This window comes from Lampris incognitus, chromosome 20, assembly GCF_029633865.1.
Source record: "Lampris incognitus isolate fLamInc1 chromosome 20, fLamInc1.hap2, whole genome shotgun sequence".
NCBI classification, from domain to species: Eukaryota; Metazoa; Chordata; class Actinopteri; order Lampriformes; family Lampridae; genus Lampris; species Lampris incognitus.
The window spans coordinates 35914417-35939954 of record NC_079230.1 but is presented as its reverse complement, the minus strand read 5'-3'; the positions used below and the strand labels follow the sequence as shown (position 1 = coordinate 35939954).

The 25538-nt window shown below is 44.4% G+C and overlaps 1 protein-coding gene across 2 annotated transcripts in view; it reads right to left on the bottom strand.

Moving 5' to 3' along the window:
* The window catches only part of mtmr1a (myotubularin related protein 1a), a 277755-nt gene that overhangs the window by 22790 nt on the left and 229427 nt on the right, over positions 1-25538 (bottom strand). For both annotated transcript variants that reach the window (XM_056299990.1, XM_056299991.1), the window contains 4 exons: positions 8912-9070; positions 8768-8815; positions 8258-8350; positions 5551-5664 (listed from right to left, as the gene is read on the bottom strand). In XM_056299990.1, the coding sequence (XP_056155965.1) occupies positions 5551-5664; positions 8258-8350; positions 8768-8815; positions 8912-9070 (414 nt within the window). The remainder of the gene's footprint in view (positions 1-5550; positions 5665-8257; positions 8351-8767; positions 8816-8911; positions 9071-25538) is intronic.

The following is a 25538-nucleotide window of genomic DNA, read 5'->3' as shown; positions in this document are numbered from 1 at the left end:
CTTGAACTATGGACCCAGATAAGCCTGTTCAGTGAGACCAAATGTATCCCACCGCTAGCCTCAGCCAAGATACAGCGTTGGGCTCTCACACTGTCAGCCTACCAGTACACTATAGTGTACAGAGCGGGTAAGGATAATGCAAATGCTGATGCGCTGAGTCAACTACCTTTACCTGAGACACCAGCTACTACATATGTGCCACCAGAGATGATGTTTTCATTCGAGAAGCTGTCAGAGACACCTGTAAAGGTGACCCAGATCAAGCAGTGGATAGAGAGAGACGCAGTTCTGTCCGAAGCTAAGGCTTTCCTTTTACAAGGTTGGCCCAGTGTTGTGGAAGGAGAGGAACATGAGGCCTTATGCTAAATACAAGACAGAACTGAGTCTGCAGGATGGCTGCATCTTTTGGGGTTTGAGGGTCATTGTACCTCCCCCTGGCCATTCACAGATTGTGAAGGAAGTACATGAGACCCATCTAGTTGTGTCTCAGATGAAAAGCCTTGCAAGATCCTACGTCCGATGGCCAAGAATGGATCAGGATCTTGAGAACAATGTAAAATCATGCACACAGTGTCAGAACAATCAGAACATGCAACCACCAGCTCCTTTGCGCCCATGGGAGTGGCCAGATCGCCCCTGGTCTAGGCTACATTTGGACTTTGCTGGCCTCTTTATGGGGCAAATGTTCCTTGTAGTGGTGGATCCAAATGGATAGAAGCCCACATCATGAACAGCATCACAGTCCACACAATCATAGACAAACTCAGGCAAGTGTTTGCAGTCCATGGGTTGCCTGACATTCTGGTCACAAAACACCCTCACTAGTTAAGCCTGCTGGGTCACTGGCGGTATTGCAAAGATCACAGAGCACGCGCAAACCTCCAGACAGACTGAATGTGTGACTGGACAGTTTTTGTTAGCCTGAATGTTGAATCTGTCATGCTTTTCAGGTGCTAAACTGTTGCAAAGACACTAGTATAAGTTTTAGGTGTACACATGCTAAAGACACCACTGTTATTGTTTTCCGAGTTAATTTACATTCAGGGAATGTGGGAATTTAAAGGGGGAGAAGTGTTGTAATGTGATCATTATAAAATAAGTTCAGATAATGGCAAAATAGCTATACTCCCACTAGGGGTAACTGTTTGTTAGGAGATGCAGCTTTGGGGAGTTTCTGGGGGATGGGGTTCTCTCTATTTTATTTTGTCGCTGTGTGTGTGTCGTAAGCTCAGTCTCCCCTACAAGACAGTCGGCGTAAGCCTCTTTATGTACATATTGTTTTTTCTCTGCCTATATAAAGGATCTTGAGCATGAACTTGAGTGGTACTTTTTAGAGGTAGAAGTTACCACAGCCCCTATCTGCCATAGATTAAAAACTTCCTGACAGAAAGGAGGCAGCTGGTGAGGCTGGGGAAAATCACATCCAGCACCTGGGCAATCAGCACTGGTGCCCCCCGAGGGATGTGTGCTCTCCCCTGTACTCTTTTCCCTCTACACAAACGGCTGCACCTCAGGTGACCCGTCTGTTAAACTCCTGAAGTTTGCAGACAACACAATCATCATTGGCCTTATCCGGGATGGTGACGAGTCTGCATATAAATTGGGATGTTGAACAGCTGGCCTTCTGGTGCGGCCATAACAACCTGGAGCTGAACATGCTCAAAGGAGTTGAGATGACAGTGGACTTCAGGAGGAGTCCCCCGATACTGTCCCCCATCACCATACTCAACAGCATGATGTCTACAGTGAAAACCTACAGATTTATGGGTTCCACAATCTCCCAGCACCTAAGGTGGGCATCCAACATAGACACAATCATGAAGAAGGCCTAGCAGAGGATGTAGCTTCTCCGCCAGCTCAGGAAGTTCAACCTGCCTCAGGAACTGCTTATTCAGTTCTACACTGCAATAATCCAGTCTGTTCTCTGCACATCCATCAGTCTGGTTTGGATTAGCCACTAAACTGGTCAAGGACAGACTACAACAGACAGTTAAGTCTACAGAGAAAATCATTGGTGCCAACCTGCCCTCCATTCAGGATTTATACATCTCTGGAAACGGGCAGGCAACATCATTGCAGACCCATCACACCCTGGCCACAACCTGTTCCAACTCCCTTCCTCTGGTAGACAATACAGAGCACTGTACCCCAAAACAACCAGGTATAAAAAGTTTCTTTCCGCGGGCTGTCTTTCAAATGAACACTTAACATTGTCAAATCCAACCATTTTGTATATACTGTACTGTACATTGTACGTATTCTGGTATGTTCTGTCATGTCCATCTACCTCAGGCATGTATGTAAGTAACTTGCTAACATTTATATCAGCATCTGACACATTCTCTGCACCATTGCATGTTATTCCCTCTTATTTCACCTGTATATAGTCAGTCCTTGTGTATATATCTGAAGGTTGTGTTGTTGTGTTGTTATTCTATGTTAAGTACAGTGAGAGAGTCATGAAACCGGAGTCAAATTCCATGTATGTGCAAACATACATGGCCAATAATGATTCTGATTGTGTGAGGCGACAGTGCTATCCACTGCACCACCATGTCACCCTCAAAGAGAGGGTGTAATGAACACTGTTGATATTAAATATAACCCGAGTGTATTTGTATTACTCTGTATGAAACCAATGTATGTAACCAGAACAGAGGGTGAAAAAGACACATTCATGTAGATGAAATATATTGCATGCCTCGCACTGAATGTGGGTAGGGGAGGGGGTTGCCCTCCCCTGGGGCCTTGGGAGAGATACCGTGTCTGGTGCAAGGAGGGCCCCCGGCTAAGAGCTGCAGGTCCAAACAGGATGAGCCCTCCCTAAAGCTCAACCATGAAAGGGTGCATTGACCAAACATATTGGACAGGAAAATCAAGGCCATGTGTGATGAATGAACAAGGGAGGTTTAGCATATAAAGAAGCTCACACACAAAGGAAGTCAGACACACACGACGGATTGGCAGTGTGTCTCCAGATCTGTACTCAATAAAATCATTTTAATCTCCTAAGATGTGGTGGCTGTTTTCTTCACATCAACGGACCCGGGGACGAGGACCACGAAGGTGATTCTCAACAACACCTACAATGAATCATCTTTAAAAGCGATTCACCTACGGCGAATCACTTTTAATTCATCATCCTTTAATCCCTCTTTATCCCTCTCAATCCAGATGCACTATTAAATTCATTCAATGATCAGTGCCTATCCATCCTCGACCAAGTTGCACCGTTTAAAACTAGGAAACAAAAATCAAATAACCTCCCCTGGCTGAATGATTACACTCATGCCCTTGAAAGACTCTGTAGAAAATCAGAACGCCAATGGAAGGTCAACAAGTCCGAATTAGCACATAACACCCTTAAAAACCAAATGTTAATTTACCATATGGTTGTGAGATCAACGTACTTCTCTGAACTAATATCAAGAAATAACTACAATCCTGAAGTTCTCTTCAGGGTAATTGATTCTGTTATTAATAGTCCCTCCACTTCTTTTTTTGAACCTGATGTTGAGTTGTCCGAAAAATTTCTCATTCACCAATAACTTCATGCCTACAGCTCCTACCTGCCGTATCTGCAACAGAGGCTTTGAACATGGCCCATTCAGACTCCATGTCCCCAGCCTCATTCGGGATACACGAGAACTTCTTCCAGAGGTGGGAGCTGAAGACCTCATGGACAGGGGCCAGTCATTCCCAGTTCACCCTCACTACGTGTTTGGGTTTGCCAGGTTCGTCTGGCAGCCTTCTCCGCCATCTGATCCAACTCACCATCAGGTGGTGATCAGTTACAGCTCTGCTCCTGTCTTCACCCGAGTGTCCAAAACATACAGCCGCAAGTCTGATGATACGACCACAAAGTCTTTCATTGATCTTCGGCCTAAGGTGTTCTGGTACCAAGTACACTTATCAACTACCTTATTTTTGAACATGGTGTTTGATATGACCAATCCATGACTCACACAGAAGTCCAATAACAAGACACCACTTGGGTTCCAATCAGGGAGGACATTCCTTCCAATCCCACCCCTCCAGGTTTCTCCATCATTGCCCATGTGAGCGTTGAAGTCCCTCAGCAGAACTATAGAGTCCCCAGGCAGAACCCTATCCAGAACACCACCCAGAAACTTCAAGAAGGCTGGGTACTCCAAACTGCTATTCGGTGCATAAGCACACACAACAGTCAGAGTCTTCCTCCCAGTGACTCAGTCATATAGAGTTGACCCTCTCATTTCTCGGGGAGAACTCCAACATGGTGCTCAACTGGGGACTTGTGAGTATCCCCGGAAAAGTAAAGAGTTCAGCCCCTCTCCTGGAATTTGGTTCCAGAGCCCATGCTACGTGTGGAGGTGAGCCCAACTATAACTAGTTGGTACTGCTCCACCTACCGCACTAGCTCAGGCTCCTCACATGCCAGAGAGGTGACGTTCCGCATCCTGAGGACCAATCTGCGATGCCAGAAGTTGGCAGTCCCCGCCTTTGCCTGCTGCCTGGCCTGCATTGCACCCTACTCTAATGCTCATCCCCGCGGGTGGTGGGTCTACAGAGTGAAATTAGGTCATTTTTATGAATTGCCGATCTGCAAAAAGTTGTGCATGCTTTTATCTATTCTCGGCTTGACTAATCAGCAAGGGCTCCCTCCACCATCTGCATTTGGTACAAAACGCCACTGCTTAGCTCATTACCGGGACAAGGAGGCATGACCGTATCACTCCTGTGCTTGCCTCCCTACACTGGCTGGTTATATTTCAAATTGATTTTAAAATTTTACTGCTCGCTTTCCAGGCTTTGAATGGTCTTGCGCCTTCATACTTTTGTGACTTATTGACTTGGTATACACCCCATCAACCATTAAAAGCTGCAGATGAAGCCCTGCTGGTTGTTCTCAGGTCTCAGTTTGTTACAAAGGGTGGTTGGGCTTTTGCCGTTAGAACCCCCACACTACGGAGCACTCTTCCTGTTGAGCTAAGACGGACCAAGTCTCCAGCTTCTTTTAAACCTCGTCGTAAAACTTTTCTTTTTATGAAAGCTTTTACAAATGTTTGATATTTGTTTTTATTTACACTTTTTATTTTTACTCTTACTTATTTGGTCGTACTCTTATTTTTACCTTGTCTGGTTTTATTATTTTTTTGTGAAGCACTTTGTAACATTGTTTTAGAAAAGTGCTATATAAATACAATTATTATCATTATTATTATAAATATCCGATCAATTTGAATTGCGTCTGGTTGTACTCTTAATGCAAAGGAACCACTCCAGAGTTCATTTGGAAGGGTATCAAGACCACCTGCTCTTGTTGGTTATGGTCACACATGTTCAAATGAACCAAAATTCAGATAAATACTCCCAATGAGCTCGTTGTGCGAACGTGCTGATGACTGCTAACAAATTCAATAAGCATTTTTAAGGAAACGGATGTGCAAGTGTAGAACATGTGTGAAATGTTTGTTGAACAAAAATAACAATCTAAAGGGCATTCAGTTAACCACAAAATAAAATGTGTTTAAGATCCATAACTATCATTAATACAAGAACGATACATGCCTCGACAATCCTCTCTTTTTCACTGTTGTAGAGAAATGTACCAAACAGGCAGCTGTAGAGGTGGTCCAGGATGGTAATGAGGAAAAGCTCATTGAACTCGAAGGCTGCTGGGAACTACAATAAAAACAAATAAATTAATTAATTAATTAAAAAATATATGTATATGGTTTAAATTGCTTCATTTTACATGTTTTTACAGTTTATCAGTCTGGTGTTGTAGCTCAGTGCTTGCAGTGGGAAGAATAAGTGCCAGTACTGTCCTTGTTAGCTTGCGTAACAGCGAACCCTTGGGTTTCAAATGTGGAATTTCTACAGTTAAATAAGGGATAGTGAGAACTACTGGTATGTTCACAAAACATATTTCTGTATAATTAAAAAAAAGAAAATAGGATGTGAATTTCCAATTGTCAACGGTAGGCCAACAAGCAGACTCCTGATCACAGTCTTGTTCTACTATGGTACACTGTCTCAGGTGTGAGAGAGTGTATGTCTGGTCCTTCATCCAAACAGAGATATTTTTTCACCACATTATAAAAAACAAAAACAAAACAAAACAAAAAAACAAAGCACAACAAGCCAAAATTGCAATTTTCCACTGTGCTTTGCAAACAGAAATGTGTTGTGTAAAGACATCGGTGTCTCATGTCACCTCTGGCACTGGATTAGTCAAGTGCTCCTCTGAAGATACATTTTTAGATTTTAAACAGGACAATGAATTTGGCATGCACTAAACATGTGGAGATAAGATGCTTAAAAAGGCTCAAGCATTAAAATGGAATATATATTAAATACAAAATAACAATTATATTTCCTCAAGGAATTGTGTAAAAATGAAGAGCAGGGAAGCAGCGGGCCAGACTGTGGAACTGTATGTAATGTATACCACACTATACATTATATGTATATAATGTGTAATGTGGTGCACATTATATGTATATAATGTACACCATATTATACATTATATGTATATAATGTGTAATGTGGTGCACATTATATAATGTGGCATACATTATATGTATATAATGTACTACAGTGTGGTGTATGTTATATAAATATAATGTATAGTGTGGTGTACATTATATACATATAATGTATAATGTGGTGTACATTATATACGTATAATGTGGTGTACATTATACATTACCACACTATACAGGCCGCGTAATGAAGTCTATACCGATCAGCGAGGGCTCACTAACATGACTTGCCATGTACCAACAGAACACAGTGATGTGTGAGGGAGGGAGCAGGTCAGTGAAGTGTGAGGGAGGGAGCTGGTCAGTGATGTGTGAGGGAGGGAGCTGGTCAGTGATGTGTGAGGGAGGGAGCAGGTCAGTGATGTGTGAGGGAGGGAGCTGGTCAGTGATGTGTGAGGGAGGGATCAGGTCAGTGAAGTGTGAGGGAGGCGCTGGTCAGTGATGCGTGAGGGAGGGAGCTGGTCAGTGATGTGTGAGGGAGGGAGCTGGTCAGTGATGTGTGAGGGAGGGAGCTGGTCAGTGATGTGTGAAGGAGGGAGCTGGTCAGTGATGTGTGAGGGAGGAGCTGGTCAGTGATGTGTGAGGGAGGGATCAGGTCAGTGATGTGTGAGGGAGGCGCTGGTCAGTGATGTGTGAGGGAGGAAGCTGGTCAGTGATGTGTGAGGGAGGGAGCTGGTCAGTGATGTGTGAGGGAGGAGCTGGTCAGTGATGTGTGAGGGAGGGAGCTGGTCAGTGATGTGTGAGGGAGGGAGCAGGTCAGTGATGTGTGAGGGAGGGAGCTGGTCAGTGATGTGTGAGGGAGAGAGCAGGTCAGTGATGTGTGAGGGAGGGAGCTGGTCAGTGATGTGTGAGGGAGGGATCAGGTCAGTGATGTGTGAGGGAGGGATCAGGTCAGTGAAGTGTGAGGGAGGGAGCTGGTCAGTGATGTGTGAGGGAGGGAGCTGGTCAGTGATGCGTGAGGGAGGGATCAGGTCAGTGAAGTGTGAGGGAGGCGCTGGTCAGTGATGCGTGAGGGAGGGAGCTGGTCAGTGATGTGTGAGGGAGGGAGCTGGTCAGTGATGTGTGAGGGAGGGAGCTGGTCAGTGATGTGTGAGGGAGGGAGCTGGTCAGTGATGTGTGAGGGAGGAGCTGGTCAGTGATGTGTGAGGGAGGGATCAGGTCAGTGATGTGTGAGGGAGGCGCTGGTCAGTGATGTGTGAGGGAGGAAGCTGGTCAGTGATGTGTGAGGGAGGGAGCTGGTCAGTGATGTGTGAGGGAGGAGCTGGTCAGTGATGTGTGAGGGAGGGAGCTGGTCAGTGGTGGGGAATAAACACTGTTTGTGCTTATGAGGAATGGTGGTACACAAGAGTAAGTCCCAGTACTCATAAGGACAAATGGGTGATGTACTGGTATGGTGGTACTGGTATGGTGTAACGGTCCACTTCAGGCCACTTCAAGCACTGAATGAACTGATTAAATGGCCCATTCAAAAACTGCCATGGTACCCTTTGCCAAAGTATTTTTGCCACAGTTTTGGTGAATAAAATGCTTTGAAACACTTCAGACATTTTCACCTCTGGAATAAGTTTGTAAATATATGACAAATAATGTGACTCTTCCAATATGTTAAAGTTATCTGTTTGAATTAATAATGGGTTTAAAAACTTAAAGCAAAAGCATACCTCTATTTCAATTGCTATGTAAGCTCAGGAAGATTAAAAAAAAGTAACATTTTGTTTAAAATAACTTACCTGCTGTGTCATCTGCCACACACAGTCAATGAACTGTATGAACAGAGGTGAGCGCTCTGAGTTGGCATGGTTCTCATCTCCATGACCAACACGCTGAAAAACACATTATTGTATAGTATGACACATGAAAAGATGCTACAGACATTCATGTTATGTAGGCAACCCAACCACTAACCCGGCACTGGTATTCCGTGCATCAGAAACACTTGAATTCAATGTTCCCATACCAGCAGCATCTAGCTTTGACTTGGTACATGTCTATGAGCTGCAAATTCCCAGAACACTGACCTATTCCCAGGCACTAACACAGCAACTCGTACTTACTTTGGGAAAAGGTGTTTACTGGCTTTGCAGAGCAGTGCTAAATACAGTGGTTTTCGTATTTGATAGGCATCAGCCAGCGCTTCCTGTGTATGTCAGAGACAGCACTAGACTAAAGTTATCTGACTTGCTGCTCTGCTTCTATGCTAGTGTGTGCTCCATCCCTCCCACCCAGTATCCATTTCTCACAGCAGCAAACTTATGTCCAAAACTGATCCACTCCTTTTCCACCAGCACCTGAAAACAAACAAGAAGGTGAGCAAATGACTATTTTAGACAGAAGAAGAAATGAGATTTTTTTTGTGAGTTGTCCTCATTTCATCTATCTCAGACCTGGAACCCTTGGAGAGTGCGATAGTAGCCATCTAACATCAGCATGGCTAATGATGTGAGCTGAGAGGTACGGTCCCAGCCATCACTGCAGTGGACCACCACTGACGTCTTTCCTGACTCCACCTTGTCAGCAATCCGCACAGCCCCAGCCAACAGCAGCTAGGGAAAAAGAGCAGAGAATACTAGTTTAGCATTTATTATAAGTAATGAACTGATGGCTCATTGTCTCATCCTAATTTGTCATACCATGTACAGTTCCATAAGGAGGAGCCTGGGGGCTTTATTATCAGAAGCTTAAATCACCTCAGCTCGCCCCTTTGTATTTGAGGACAGAAGTGCCTCTACTTTAAAGTTCTTTAGAACTGCGGAGCTCCTGTGTCCAATATTTCTGCAAAGAAACTTCATTTTGGCTGCTTGCTGAGGTACTGTGAGTAGGAGGTGAGGATGATTCCAACTGTCCTGACTCACAAGGGGGTGCTTAAAAATGTCAAGGCTTTTATTCTTTAGTAGTCATTGCCTCTAGAGTGTTTGAGTCCAGCTTTGTAGAATTTTAATAGTAAATAAAAGACATGCATGTCAGGGTCAACACTCCTGTCTGTGCCCCTGACCAAGGCAACGGAAAGAAGAACTGCATCTGGTCCCCTGGTGCTGCAGCTGCCCACACCATAGGTTTGGGTTAAATGCAGAGGATGAATGTCATCGTATGAAGTGTCTTTCTTTCTTCTTTCTTTCTTTCTTAAATATCACATTTTCTATTTAATACATTTGTTGATAAGCTTCAAGATAAAATCCACTTATGTGCAATCACTTGGTGGATTTTACCACTCTGGTTTTACCTGTTTCTGCCTCTAGCCCTCTGCCAGACTATCTAGTCAGACAGGACTGATATTTTATTTTTTGGAAAATCTTATAAGTATACAAGCAGTGATGCGTTTTACTAATCGGTGAGGCTCCACAGCCTCAGCCTTCAGAGGAAACTAAAAGGATAAGATCTAATGAAGGACAACAGGCCAGAAAAGAAAGTGACATTAGAAAATAAAACAAAAAAAAAATACTGGTGCGACCTTCATGCAATGGAGGTATTGTGGTTTATACTGATGAGGAGACTGGCGGGTAGTCCTTTTTATTAACTTTATTCAGGAACAAAGAACAACAACCATGCATGCGTATCCCAACCGACTTCAGTTCTGCTTACGTACATCCGCCTGAGAGCACGCCTACGGGCCTCTCGTCGTATTACCTATAGTATAGGCTCACCACCATATTACACCGTATTACATTAATATTTTCAAACCCATACACTACATCCCTCTTTTTCTAGCAGAACTAAAAACAAATCAACCACATTATAGACTTGTTTGTTCCACTATCTATCAGTTTGAACTTACTGCATTAAGAAACAAATGCCTTTGTTCGTCTTTTCTTAAACTTCAAAACGGAGCTATAACACTGTCCACAAGACCCCTATGAACTGTTTAAAGGTCTGTCTTTGAATGTTTACTATATCTATTCCTGACATCAGTACAATGTTACATTCTTCATACGTTCATTGTTCATACTAGACATTCATTACATTTTCTTTTTTTTTCTTTTCTTCTTAAGAACTCTGTACACTCTTTGTACCCAGTCTTTGTACACTGTCAACGGGGTCAGAGGGTTCTAGCATATGACCCTCCGTAGGAGCATAACTTTTACTGTTAGCCCATTTGAAAATCACTGAATTTGGTAGGCTGCTTTACCAGCCTGCCACTTCTGGTGTGTTGGACCTGTGTGTCTGAACAGTTGACTGGTTGCTCCACATTTCATGTCGCGTCATGTACATGTGGTTCTGCAGGCTCGCTTGGAGGTGGCTGCTCAGTGACACTGACATTACTGTTGTAGAGGGGCTCAAGCAGGAGTCATGACAACTTTCTCTTTCGGCTACACAACGTGCACCATTTATTCCTTCCACCATTACAACAACAACAAAAGCCCCCGCAGCGGAAGTGTATTACTGCAAACCCGAACTGAGAAAACAGCAGCTGTAAACCAACGTTCCTACTAGCTCAATAAGGGGAATTATGTATCCCCATAATGACTAGACACATCCCACCAGAATTTGCCTCAATACGAAAAGTCAGTGTGGCGAGGGGGGCGGATCTTTCTGCCCCAACGGCTCCACTGAACAGTAGCTGGGGGCTGGTTAACCGCAGGCAAAGCAGCAGAGTCCTCACAGCTGGACCGGGGAAAGGGAGGGGCTGGGGAAGCAGGGGGCAGCTCGCCGGGGGAGGGGGGCAGGGCCGGGGGGCGCCCCTGCCGTGGGGGCAGGGCCAGACCAACAGGGAGGTCTACGTCCATTCATCTCTTTGGCTCTCTGTATTACCTTGTGCAGTATCTCGGCATGTTCCTTCTCATCAGCTGCAGCGATGATCATATCACCGGCTATCACCTGTACACCATCAATGTCACCAAATGTTTCACTGTTCTTCTGTTGGAAGACTTCGCTGGCTGATTTTATACCGAATGGGAGACGGTTGAACCTGTAACGCCCCCATGGCGTGTTAAAGGTGCATGATGCTCTGTCCAGCTTAATTTGCCAGTATCCATTTTTTCCATCGAGTATGGTAAATATTCTCTTGCCAGACAGTCTGCTTTGGACATCTGTAGTTGTCGGTATGGAGTAGTGCTGTCGTCTGATGGCTTTGTTCAGCTCTCGAGGATCAAGGCAAAGACTGACTGAGCCATTTTTCTTTTCAGTTATTACCAGACTGTTCACCCACTGTGTCGGTTCTGTTACTGGAGTGATGACATCAGCTTTTTCCAGCTGACTCAGTGTCTTTTTCAGTTTGTCCATCATGGCAAATGGGATTTTTCTGCAGCAATGGATCACGGGGGTCACTTCTGGGTCAATGTGAATATGATGCTCACCAGGGAACTCCCCAAGCCCCTGGAACACCTCTGGATACTGCCTCACCAGCTCTTCTTTGGTTGCAGGTGAGCTCTCCTTGATTTCATCAACACGCCTGACCAAGTTCAACTCCTCACAGGCTGCTCTTCCAAGAATTGGAGATGCTGACTGCTTAATGACATAGAACTGGAGCTTGGACTCACTCTGCTCGCTCAGTACTGCATTTCAGGTAGGTGCTACCGGCTGGCTTTATCTGGTTACCTCCATAAGCTCTTAATACTGGTGTTTGTGGGGCTAAGGCATACTTTGCCTGGGAGTTTTCTGACCTGTTCTAGAGGGAGAACACTAGCGTCAGCACCCGTGTCTAGTTTAAAGATGATGGGCACTCCTCTAATTGACAAAGTAGCTCACCACGGCATATCACTATAGTAAGGACATTTTATCAGATATTTGACCAATCTGGGAACTAAATCCTTACCAAGAAATTTCTTCAGCAATGTGTTTGTAAAGGTGTGTAATAGCGTGTATTAAAATGTTGAAATTCAACTCCAGTGGAAAACCTCGTAAAAAACTGCTCAAAGTTGGGGTACCCGTAACCAATTTTCAAAAAATCAAAAATGTTTAATTTGGCCTTAAATAACTTGTGAGGGGTCAAACTAGGGGTTTTTCGTGATTCTGAGTTGATTGCAAGCATTAGTTTTTCACCAAAACCACTCCTTGGTGTAAAAACAGCCACACACACTTTTCCTAATCATCGCAGCCCCCCCCTCCCAAGACCCCCCACCCCCTTCCCACTGCTGGGTACATGTAAATTAAAAAGTTGCTTAATTAGTTTCTTTTTTATTATTATTTGCCATGGTAAATAGGTCTAATTATTGTTTAGTGGTAGTTGTTGTAGTTGGTTGGCACTCAAAGTGAGGAAGTTTGGAGTTAGCTAGTGCCAGACATGCTGAAGCCATTTGCAACCTTCTTTTATGTTGATCATTGACGGACACAACAAACTACTTCTGAAATGTAAGAATTATCTACATCTTTTTTTAAGAAGTTGAAATATTTCATGTCACTGCATTGATAATATGCATAAGTAACATAAAAGTAGTCAACTTAGCTTACGTGTTAGTTAGCTAACAGTAAATAACATGGTTAGCTATCTAACGTTAACTCCCACTAAATTTGTCATTAGCTTACTTGTTAGCTGGCTAACAGTAAGTAACATGGTTAGTTAGCCAACTCCCACGTGTGTATTACACACCCCAAACTGCACCTGACTATTTTATGTTCTTAAATGCTAGCTGACAGCCCCATTAGCTATCTAGCTAGGTTACAGTGATGTATTGTCTTAGAGAAGATTTTTGCAGTTAACGTTACTGTAAAGCTGATCTCCTATTTTCCTCCTTAATAGAATACATTAGAGAGAAACTATTCCAGCACATGACAGAGGTTGTCTTTAATGTCACAAAAATACTTATATTACTACTAAATACTTAATATAACCTATATTCTACCCTTTTTACTTTGTAGGACATTATAGTGTAGCAGTATGGATGAAGACATTACACCTCCACCTATGCTCAATAGCTTCATCTGTGAAGGCCTGGAGACACCAGCTCAGAGGCTCACACAGGCAACTCCTAAAGGCTACTCTACTTTTTTGGCACATGCAGAAGCAGCTGAAAATTCTACGATTTTGGAGCGTATGAAGGAGGCTCAAAATGTAGGAAGGCTTAGGTACCACATAAAGTGTAAAAACGATTTTCACAACAACTTTGTCGAGGTCACCACGAAGTCAGCTCATGCATCAAAGGCGAAGAAAGAGTCAGCAAAGATGAAGAGAAGACGCACTTGCTCTGAGTTCAGTGCATCTACTGCATGCAGTTCTACAAGTTCACGGTCCGTTCAACTTCTGTACAAGAATGTATGCATTCTTTGCAACCAACCCGCTCATCTCTACACAAATAATCCAGAGGCTGCTAGAAAGAGATATAGAGTGCCGGATAATTTGACTGCAGATAGACTGAAGACAAGCTTGCTGAAGACAGCATGGAGTCACGGGGACGATTGGGGCACTGATGTCATTGGACGCCTGGAAGGGATCAACGACTTGGTAGCAGAAGAAACCCTGTATCATTTGCGCTGCAAAGTTCTTTTTGAAACAGGTAGTTATTACTCTGAGACTGAAGATAGAGGACAGAGGAAGAGAGGACAGAAGAAAATGGATGAGGAGCAAGAGGCTGTTTTTAATGAACTCTGCGAATGGTTAGACTTAGAACTTGAGCTTGGGGTGATGACACTTGACCAAGTTCACGAAAAACTGCAGCAGTTTAACCAGTCACCAGATAAGAGCCTCCCTTATTCAAAGAAATGGCTAAAGAAGAAACTCGAAGAGAAATACCGTGACACATTGTATTTCACATCACAGGGGAGAAAGGCAGCTGTGCTCTGCCTTAAAGATAACACCAGCAACATTCTGCGAGAGCATCATGCTAATCTTGAGCTTTGAGATGAGAAGACTCAGATCATAAAGACTGCACTAAAGTTCATATGCAACGGCATTGCCACTATTGATCTAGATCCAAAGTCATACCCCACTGCACACAGTATGACTGATATCCATAGTCAGCTGGCACTTGTTCCTGAAAGCCTTCAGATGTTCTTGAGACCGATAGTGAAGACAGACGAAAGAGTACCTGTTTGGGGGCAGAACTTTATAAAGGCCTGTCAGCCTCGGTCAGCAGTATTGCCATACCAGATGGGGCTTGCCATACAACTGGATCATAGATTTGGGTCAAAATGGATGCTCAACAAGTTACACCGGCTGGGATACACAGTCATACTCAGAGACACAAAACTACAAATACTGCTTCCTTAATGACAGGAACGGAGATGGCATCTCTGATATTTCTGGCACTCTTGATACCATTGTTGAAGAAACTGATGATCAGACAGATGATGAGGTTGAGGTTGACGCTGGACTTGAGGATCTATCAGTTACGACAGCCAGTGAAAGTGAAATATGGAGTGATGACCAGGTGATCTCCATGGAGGTTGGGGAAACAAACAATACAGTCACTCATTTTGTTGGAGACAATATAGATTTAAACATTGTCTCTATTCATGGAAACACTCCCTTTCATTCAATGGGTTGGATCAAAGTCACCTCCCCAGCACCACCTTTGGCAGATCCGCAGACGACCGCAGCTGTCAACAGTGTGAAGTTGAAGGCATTCGACAAAACTAAGCTCCTGAAGGGAGCTGAAGTGAAGATTCTTCCATTCACCAACAGGAAACAGACAAGGATAAACACCATCACATTTCTTCCCATGGCTGAGCTCTCCTCCTCTGTGACACAAGACCAGCCACTCCTCACTCCTGGCGATACACTCTGGGCAGCAGGGCGGGTGATCAAAGCCCAGGATCCTGAGTTCCCACACTCAAACTGGAATGGCTGGATGAAGCGTATCCATGCAGATGATACCAAGCAGAGCACGCAGATCGACTTCCTCTCAGTCATCGAAGGTGACCCTAATGACCACAACACCATCTTCACCACTCTCAAAGAGTGCATGCGGCTCTCTGAAGACAAAGTCACTATAGTGACATTTGATCTCCCCATCTGGCTCAAGGCTGTGGACATCATAAAGCAGGAAAATCTACCCGTCATTCCACGGTTGGGCGGATTTCACCTGCTAAAGTCCTACCATGGATCCTTGGGTAATGTCATGGAGGATTCTGGGCTACTAGAGCTGATCCAGCTGATCTATCCAGGGACTACGACAGCCAACCACATCCTGGATGGAGGATGTTTTGACAAGGCAATCCATGCTCACCTCCTTATCGATGCAGCCATCTATCAGCACATCATGAAACACGCCTTCACCGAGGAGGAGCTTGGACATCTTCCTTGACATTCAAGCTACTAAGGATGCAGTGATTCAGGCTGGTACTGCGATCTTCCAGTACATTTACCATGCACCAGGTACTACTTTGGGTGCAATTCAATACAACATGTTCTCACAGAAAGCGGCAGCTGGGCTGATCAAACCAGAGACTATCTCCAACAGAGGGTGCAGCTGCACAGCATTCTCTCCGTGCCTATCTACAAACCCGGGACTGGATCCTTCTACAGAGCATGTCTTTGGACCCCAATGACTATGGGTGGACATTAGGTGTTCATGGTTATGAGCCAGTTCCAACACTAGACCCCATGGCTCCTTAGGAGGTACTCCAGTTCACAAGCTGTAATTGTAATGGAGATTGCAGCAACCGGCAGTATAGCTGCAAGAAGAATGGTGTCAAATGCATCTCAGCATGTGGAGTTTGTAAAGGCATTACATGCAAGAATTGTATTCATGATGGTGTTGAGTCTGGAGAAGACTCAGACATTGACTCCTGAAGCATTTGACATAGTGGATCAGTATTTGCTCTAAGTAATATGCAAGATATTGAAATAAACTAATAAAGCTACTTAAAATTTAAATCTAAAAGTGGGTGTGACCGTTTTTCCACCAAGGAGTGGTTTGGGTGAAAAACTAATGCTTGCAATCAACTCAGAATCATGAAAAACCCCTAATTTGACCCCTCACAAGTTACTTAAGGCCAAATTAAACATTTTCGATTTTTTGAAAATCTGTTATGGGTACCCCAACTTTGAAGTTTTTTATGAGGTTTCCCACGGGAGTTGAATTTCAACATTTTAATACATGCTATTACACACCTTTACAAACACATTGGTGAAGAAATGTCTTGGTAAGGATTTAGTTCCCAGATTTTTATGTCTCCCTTACTACTAGTTTTACTAGTTGATGAGTGGATTGTGAAATTATGTCTGCACACTCAATAGATCAAAGGTACAATCAATACTTAAAAAGAATTGGAACATACAATCTAAATATTATTAATATAGATCACAGTCATGGTCTAAGGAAGGACAAACCAGTGAACAGGGTCATGTGTGGCGACAGGGTCATGTGCACCCAAAGCTCATTGATGGGTGTGGGGAACAAAAGGTAGCCCATCTGGTCTGATCTCACAGAAGAGCTACTGTAGTTCAAATTACTGAAAAGGTTTATGCTGGCTATGATAGACAGGTGTCAAAACACAAAGTGCATTGCAAGTTGCTGCATATGGGGTTGCGTAGCTGCAGACCAGTTAGAGTGCCTATGCTGACCCCTGTGCAATGGCCACATGAGTGTAAGATCTGGACCATGGAGCAATGCAAGAAGGTGGCCTGGACTGATGAGTCATGTTTTCTTTCACATCATTTGGACAGCCGGGTCCATGTGCATAATTTACCTGTAGAAGAGATGGCAATGGATGCACTATGGGAAGAAGGTAAGCTGACAGAGGCCATGTGATGCTCTGGGCAAAACAACCACACTAACTGTTTTTAGCTGTCCTTAACTGGATTTGTACAATACTGTGTCTTTCGGGGGCCAGATTAGGTGCAGACTGAGTGGAAGTAGTGAGGGCATCAAGAGGAAGACAGCAGGAAATTAATAGTTGGACGATTCAATTCAATTCAATTCAATGTATTGTCATTAAAAACAATGAGCAGGCACATGTTAAAAATGAAATGAGGGCTGTGGCTCCACCAAACAGTGCAAGAAAGACACAGACAAACACAGCAAACACAGTATAAGATATACACACATGAAGACCAAAAGCCAAAAATAAGTTAAAAGAGAGCTGGAGTACAAAATATTTAAAAATATCTACAGACATTCAGTGGGTAGCCTGGTTCAGGTGGGCAACAGCTTGTGGAAAGAAGCTGTTTTTGAGCCTGGTAGTGCAGGCTCTGAGGCTCCTGTAGCGCTGACATCGGAATTAGTGGTTAGACTGGAGTATTGGGACGGGGTTTCAGTGGAGGCCTAAGAACAGTGTACTATGTAACTGAAGCTGGTCACTGAACACAACTCCAAATCACAGAAAGATTTATCAGTTCATCTGGACACAAAGTTTATTGAGAGAAATGTTGCATCACTCAGCTCTCTTAAGTCAGTTTAGACCTCTTCAGTCTCAACTGACTGAAGGTATCCCCCACCCTTATAAACAATACAGTGGCATAATGACTGAAAACAATGATCGGTTTCATATGCAAATTGCCGTGACCATTATCTAGAGTTTCACTGGCCATGTGTACTATTCGCAGAGGATTTGGGAATGCTTGCAATCACAGCATTGTAAGATGGTGACAGTTCAGGGATGGTCGTTCCCTCGTCACATGACTTCTTTGACTCCGCATTCAAACCAGCATTCCTCCCTATCAAGGATGTGCACATCCTCACCCTTGAAAGAGTGGCCATTGGCCTGTAGATGGTGTAGACTGTGGAGTCCTGGCCTGACGTGTTAGCTCTTCTGTGTTATTTTTGATTTGATCGATTTACTTTATTATTACTTATATGATATACTTTATTAATACCCATGGATAAGTTATGCTCTGCATTTAACCCATCCTAGCTGTGTAGCTAGGAGCAGTGGGCAGCCACTGTGCACCACCCGGGACCAACTCCAGTTCTTCTTTCCATGCCTCGGTCAGGGGCACAGACAGGGGTATAAACCCTAACATACATGTCTTTTGATGGTGGGGGAAACTGGAGCACCCAGAGAAAACCCAACTCAGACACAGGAAGAACATGCAAACTTCACACAGAGGATGATCTGGGATGACACCCAAGGTTGGACAACCCCGGGGTTTGAACCCAGGACCTTCTTGCTGTGAGGTGACAGCGCTAACCACTGGGCCACCGTGCACCAGTTATGCCATCCTCTTGGCCAGTGTCTGTTTGGTTTACCCGATGTACAAGTCACCGCAATCCTCCCAGCACTTACCAGCGTACACTATATTGCTCTGTTTGTACGGGGGGACCTGATCCTTCAGGTGGACCAATTTCCGGCGCAGCATGTTTTGGGGTTTGAAGGCAACTGAGATGCGGTGTTTGGAAAATATGTGTTTACACTTAGGCAGCTGTTGTACTCCTCCTCTCTTCAATTGACTGAAAGTTGTTTGGGCATCTTTCTGGCTTGACAAATGCCCAGTTAGGATACGTACACTTAACCTAGGCCTGTTTAATATGGGATTTCTCCCCTTCCCCAGCCGCTGTGTTGGTGGGGACATTGTCAGCTCGGTGGTACAGTGTCCTGATAATTCCTAGTTTGTGCTCCAGTGGACGATGAGAGTCAGACCTTAAGTACTGATCAGTATGTGTTGGTTTACAGTAAACATCAGCAATCAAATGTCCCCCATCACCAATTGCAGTTTCACAGTCTAAGAAGGCTAACCTGTCATTTTTCACATCCTCCCTGGTGACTGTTAATATGGTGGGTGAAATGTGGTACGTCCTGAGATTTAATTTTAACCCAGGTGTCGTCCACAAATCTGAACCAATGGCTAGGTGGTGTACCTGGACAGGACATCAGAGCCCTCTTTTCCACTTCCTCCATTTACAAGTTGACAGCTATAGGTGAGACTGGGGAACCCATAGCACACCCATACTTCTGCCTATAGTCAAAATGAGTCAAAATATCAAAATGAGACATTTTGACTAATGTTGGCGAGGACTGCCTTAAACTTGTACGTGAGTATGAGCAAACTTAAACTTGTACGTGAGTATGAGCGAATGGCGCACAAGATGGCAGACTACAGGAACCAACTGAGATTCAGCCTCAGGTGCAGACAGAGTAGGATTACACCTAAGAGCCTGCAAATGAAATCTTCAGTCAAGGGCCACAAAACTAACAAGATCATCCAGGCACAGAGCCAGCTGTTGAACTAACGGGCGAGACAAACTCATTTTACTATCAATGCTTTGAAAGCCAAATAGGAGCAAATCCAACTGAGACTCATGTCGCATCTAGATGAGACCACTTTCCAATTTGTGATTGAGTTAATGGAGAAGACTCGTCTAGCACAACATGAAAAGTAAAAAACCAGCCAGCAAAATAATTTCAACCTACTTGCTGAATGCCAGAGACACCAGCAGACAACGGATGGTGCCCTCAACAGCAGACAGAGAGATGGACACCAGACACACACTGGCGATGTGGATACGTGGGTGAGGAATCTGGTCGACAGACCACTCACCCAGGCAGAGAAAGACATCCTTGCTAAGGGGCTGAATTCTGCTGTCACACTGAGGCTAGTGGAACTGACCACAGCCATGGAATCATCGAGCTGTAAAAAACAAAAACAAAAAACATTACGGACCCGGAAGTGAAGCAACTGCGGACGAAAGTTTCAGCCTCCCTCAGCAATGCAAAGGTGCTGCCATCCAACATCAGCAGAGATGAGAGGAATGCACTCACAGCTCTAAATAAGGAAAATAACATCATCGCCCTTCCAGCAGACAAAGGCAGATGCACTGTTGTATTAAACCAGACAGACTATCATGAGAAAGTTATAACGTTACTTAGTGACATGAATACTTGTGAGCCCCTGAAACGTGATCCAGGCAGTGGTTAAAAGAAAAAGGTGATAGATTGTCTGAAGCTGTTAGAATAGGGCAACGCTATATTGACAGAATTTTGTACCATAGATAATACCCAGGAGAAGCTACACCTAGTCTGTATTGTGTATCTAAGATACATAAACAGGGATTTTCCATTACATCCTATTGTCAGTATGATTAACTCAGTGACCTAGAACATCTCTAAGTTTCTGGCATATGTTCTTGACCCATTGGTAGGCAGTAATGAACATCACATTCAGAACACTATGGATGTTGTGGATAAGGTGAGGACATCATTATGGAGGGGGATGAAACAATGGTCTCTTATGATGTTAAGTCTCTTCACGTGCACTCCTGTTGATGAAGCAGTGGAGGTAGTCTATATGAAATTACAAAATAACCCACCCTTAGCAATAGGACCACCCTTAAAATTGACCAAGGGTGTCTGCTCCTGAAGCTATGTCCAATTCAAGAACTTCACATGCAGTACTATCGGCAGAAGCATGGGTGTGCTATGGGTTCACCTGTCTCAACTATAGTGGCCAACTTGTATATGGAGGAAGCGGAAAAGAGGGCCCTGATTTCCTATCCAGGGACACCACCTAGCCATTAATTTTAATGGCTAGGTGGTGTTGTGTTGTTCTGCTGGAGCAAAAACTCCAACAGAACAACATGTGAGAGGTCTGGAGTGGTATGAAGACCATCACTGGTTTCAGGCCGACTGGCAGCAGAGCAGTGGAGGGCAGCTTGGACAGAGTCAATGAACTTAATGTTTTTTAACAGATTTGACACAATAACCCACCCACCCACCGCAGTCTCATCTGTTGCCTGCCCTCACCAACTGTAAACTTCACTGTCCCTCCCTCCACCTCCTCCTCCTTACATCCCCCCAGCCTCCAGTGGGGGCCCTACTCTCCCCCCTCCCTGGGTTCCTGGACTAATGACCCTCTCCAACCTGATGACCCCCCGCTTCACATTTGACCATGTCAGAAGACAGTTGATGATACTTCACACAAGCAAGGCGGCAGGCCCGGATGGTGTTAGCCCCAGGATGCTCAAAGCCTGTGCCCCTCAGTTATGTGGAGTGCTTCACCATGTCTTCAATATGAGCCTTAGACTTCAAAGGGTCCCCATGCTGTGGAAGACATCCTGCCTCGTTCCTGTGCCTGAAACGCCGCATCCTAGGGATTCCAAGGACTACAGACCAGTAGCATTGACTTCACACATCATGAAGACTCTGGAAAGACTCATCCTGAGGCAGCTTCGGCCCACGCTCAAGCCACACTTAGACTCCCTCCAGTTCGCCTACCAACCCCGACTGGGAGTTGAGGATGCCATCATTTTCCTGCTTAACCATGCCTATGCCCACCTGGATAAGCCAGCAAGCACTGTGAGAGGTCATGTTCTTTGACTTTTCCAGTGCCTTCAGCACCATCTGGCCAGCTCTACTGGGTGAGAAGCTGACAGCAATGCAGGTAGATGCCCCCTTGTGTCCTGGATTGTTAACACCTTACTGGTAGACCACAGTATGTACACTTGCAACACTGTGTCAGGCAGAGTGACCAGCAACATTGGGGCTTCGCAGAGGACAGTCCTGTCTCCCTTCCTTTTCACCCTCTACACCATGGACTTCAACTACCACACAGAGTCCTGCCATCTTCAGAAGTTCTCTGATGACTCTGCTATAGTTGGATGCATCAGTAAGGGCGAGGAGGCTGAGTACAGGGCTGTGGTGGGAAACTTTGTCATGTGGGGTGAGCAGAACAATCTGCAGCTCAGCATGACTAAGACAAAGGAGCTGGTTGTTGATCTGAGGAGGGACATGACACCAGCGACCCGTCTCCATCCAGGGGTCAGTGTGGACACTGTGAAATACTACAAGTACATGGGGGTGTATATAGACAATAAACTGGACTAGGCTAAGAACACTGATGCCCTCTACAAGAAGGAACAGAGCCGTCTCTACTTTTTGAGGAGGCTGGGGTCCTTCAACATCTGCCAGACAATGCTCAGGATGTGGTGTGAGTCTGTAGTGGCCAGTGCTCTCCTGTTTGCTGTTGTGTGTTGGGGCAGCAGGCTGAGGGTAACGGATGCAAACAGGCTCAATAAACTGATCCGCAAGGCTGGTGACGTTGTGAGGGTGGAACTGGATTCTCTGGCGGTTTCTGAGAGGACGATGTTGAAATTATGCGCCATCATGGACAATGTCTCCCACCTACTCCATGACATGCTGGTTGGGCACAGAAGTATTTTTAGTAATAAACTCATTCTGCCGAAAAGCACCACAGAGCGCCACAGGAGGTCATTCCTGTCTGTGGCCATTCAACTTTATAACTCCTCCGTCAGACTCAGTATGTTAGAAACTCGGAGTTAAAGGTCATTGGACTGGCCCTGTCGAGTTTTGTTTGTGCTGCTTGTTGTGTGCTGCGGTAGTGCAGTATAGATAGGGCGTTATGTGCACCATGCTTGTTGCTATATTTTGTTCTTATTTCTATTTCTTATTTATCTTTTATTTCTATTTGTTTCTGTTTCTATTTTCTTATCTTGTATCTTGTTAGTTTTTAGTTATTAGAGCGTGGGTGTCTGTAATAGAACCCAATTTCCCCTCGGGAATGAATAAAGTATTCTGATTCTGATTAAATCTCGAGATGTACCACATTTCACCAACCACATTAACTCTGTGGACAAACACATCATGTTCACCAGGGAGGATGTGAAAAATGACAGGTTAGCCTTCTTAGCCTGTGAAATTGCGATTGGTGATGGGGGACATTTGATTATTGATGTTTACCTTAAACCAACACATACTGATCAGTACTTAAGGTCTGACTCTCATCATCCACTGGAGCACAAACTAGGAATCATCAGGACACTGTACCACTGAGCTGACAACGTCCCCACCAACAGCGGCTGGGGAAGGGGCGAAATCCCATATTAAACAGGTCCTGGTTAGGTGTGGTTATCCTAACTGGGCATTTGTCAAGCCAGAAAGTGGCCCAAACAGTGCACTAGCCAATTGAAGAGAGGAGTACAACAGCTGCCTAAGTGTAAACCAGTGGTGATTCCATATGTAGTAGGAATTTCGGAACAGTTGAGACACATATTTTCCAAACACAACGTCTCAGTTGCTTTCAAACCCCAAAACATGCTGCGCCAGAAATTGGTCCACCCCAAGGATTGGGTCCCCTAGGACAAACAGCAATATAGTTTATGCTGTTAAGTGCTGGGAGAATTGCAGTGACTTGTACATCGGGTAAACCAATCATATGCTGGCCAAGAGGATGGCACAACACAGGAGAGCTAACATGTCAGACCAGGACTCCACAGTCTACACCTATCTATAGGCCAGTGGCCACTCTTTCAAGGATGAGGGTGTAAACATCCTTGATAGGGGGGAACGCTGGTTTGAACGGAGAGTCAAAGAGGCCATCTATGTGAAGAGGGAAAGGCCATCCCTGAAACTCTGTCACCATCTTACAATGCTGTGATTTCAGCCATTCCCAAATCCTCTGTGAATAGTACACATTGCCATTGAAAATCTAGTTAATGGTCACTATAATTTGTATATGAAACTGATCAGTTTTCAGTCATTATGCCATTGTATTGTTTATGAGGGTGGGGATACCTGCAGCCAGTTGAGACTGAAGATGTTACGTCACTTAGATGAGTGATGAAACATTTCTCTCAATAAACATGTCAAGATGAACTGATTAAACTTTCTGATTTTCCTGCCTGGACCATTGAGCATGCATAAAGACAGTTCCAAATCTTTGAGCACTGATATGCAATCTCAATGGCTAAAATAAAATCTAATTTCCATTACCTTAATTTTATTTTAAGGACAACTGATCAATTTTAGCATTTTCCACGTGTTTCCATGAATGAGAGTCTAGTCTATCAATTTCCAGGTTTTACAGCTTTTTCAAGATGTGTGGGTCCCTGGATATTGCCTGTGTAATGCAATTTACACTGGCCACCAAATTCTTGATTTGACTCCCAAATTTTAAGCACGGATATGCAATCTCAGTGGCAACAAATCTGGCTAAAACTGGTCTATAAATTTCAAGGTTGTAAAGATTTTTCAGGATGCATGGGAACCCTGGCTATGTCTGTTTAAAGCTTACACTGTACACATCACCGATCACAACCAATGGACTAATATCACAATGCCTTATTTAACATAGAGGTACTAGGAAAGGATGCCTACTCTCTCCATCTTTATTCACCATTTTCACTGACGCACTCTCAGCAGCTATTCGTCAAAAAATAAACTTCACAGAAATCCAAACAAAAAGTACGCATCATAAGATCAGCCTTTATGCAGATGACATTTTACTTTACCTATAAAATCTTTCCTCTTCACTACCCGAAACCATCCACCTAATTAACACTTTCTCTAAAATCTCAGATTACACTATTGACTGGTCTAAATCCACCATTCAACCACTCAGCCCTAATAGCTGGGATGTGCAAGTCTGAACACCATCTCGCTCTCTCTGCGCATTGCGTAACATCGCGTATTTAGAAGTCAATATTTCCCCCAGGTTGTCAGAGTTGGTCAATCTTAACTTCAACCCACTCTTTGAAACAGTAATAATAATAATAATAATAATAATAATAATATAATGAATTAAACTTATATAGCGCTTTTCTAACACTCAAAGTCACTTTACATAAACGGGGTGAAACAAGACAACAGATAAACAACACAGACATACAGGGGTGGATGAGAAGGGGGGTTACGAGAGGGAGAAGTGACAGCCACACACGATGCCAGCAGTACTCTCTGACTTGGACAGATACAAAAGGGGAAGAAAAGAAAACATCATAAATCACATAAATCACAGATGAAAGCAAGTCTGAAGAGGTGAGTCCTGATTAATGACTTGAATGTGGGCAGATCGCAGCAGTGTCTGATGTGCTTGAGGAGGGAGTTCCAATATTAGGGGGCAGCAGGTCGAGTGCTCGGTCTTTAGTCTGCCTCAGATTAAGGGTGGATGAGAGGACAGGGGGGCGCGAGAAGGTAATGGAGAAGAGGTGTGTCTTGAGATGGGATTGGAAGAGTGGGAGGAATTCTGAGTCTCTAATGATTTGGGGGAGTGAGTTTCACAGCCTGGGAGTTGCCCTGGAGAAGGCTCAGTCACCAAAGCCGTGGAGGTTGGACCTGGCGGTAGAGAGAAGGGAGGCTGATGTGGATCTGAGGGACTGAGACGGTTGGTAGGGGGAGAGGAGGTCGGTGAGGTATGGGGGGAGGGGCAGTTTGTGAAGGACTTTATATGTAAGAACCAGGATTTTG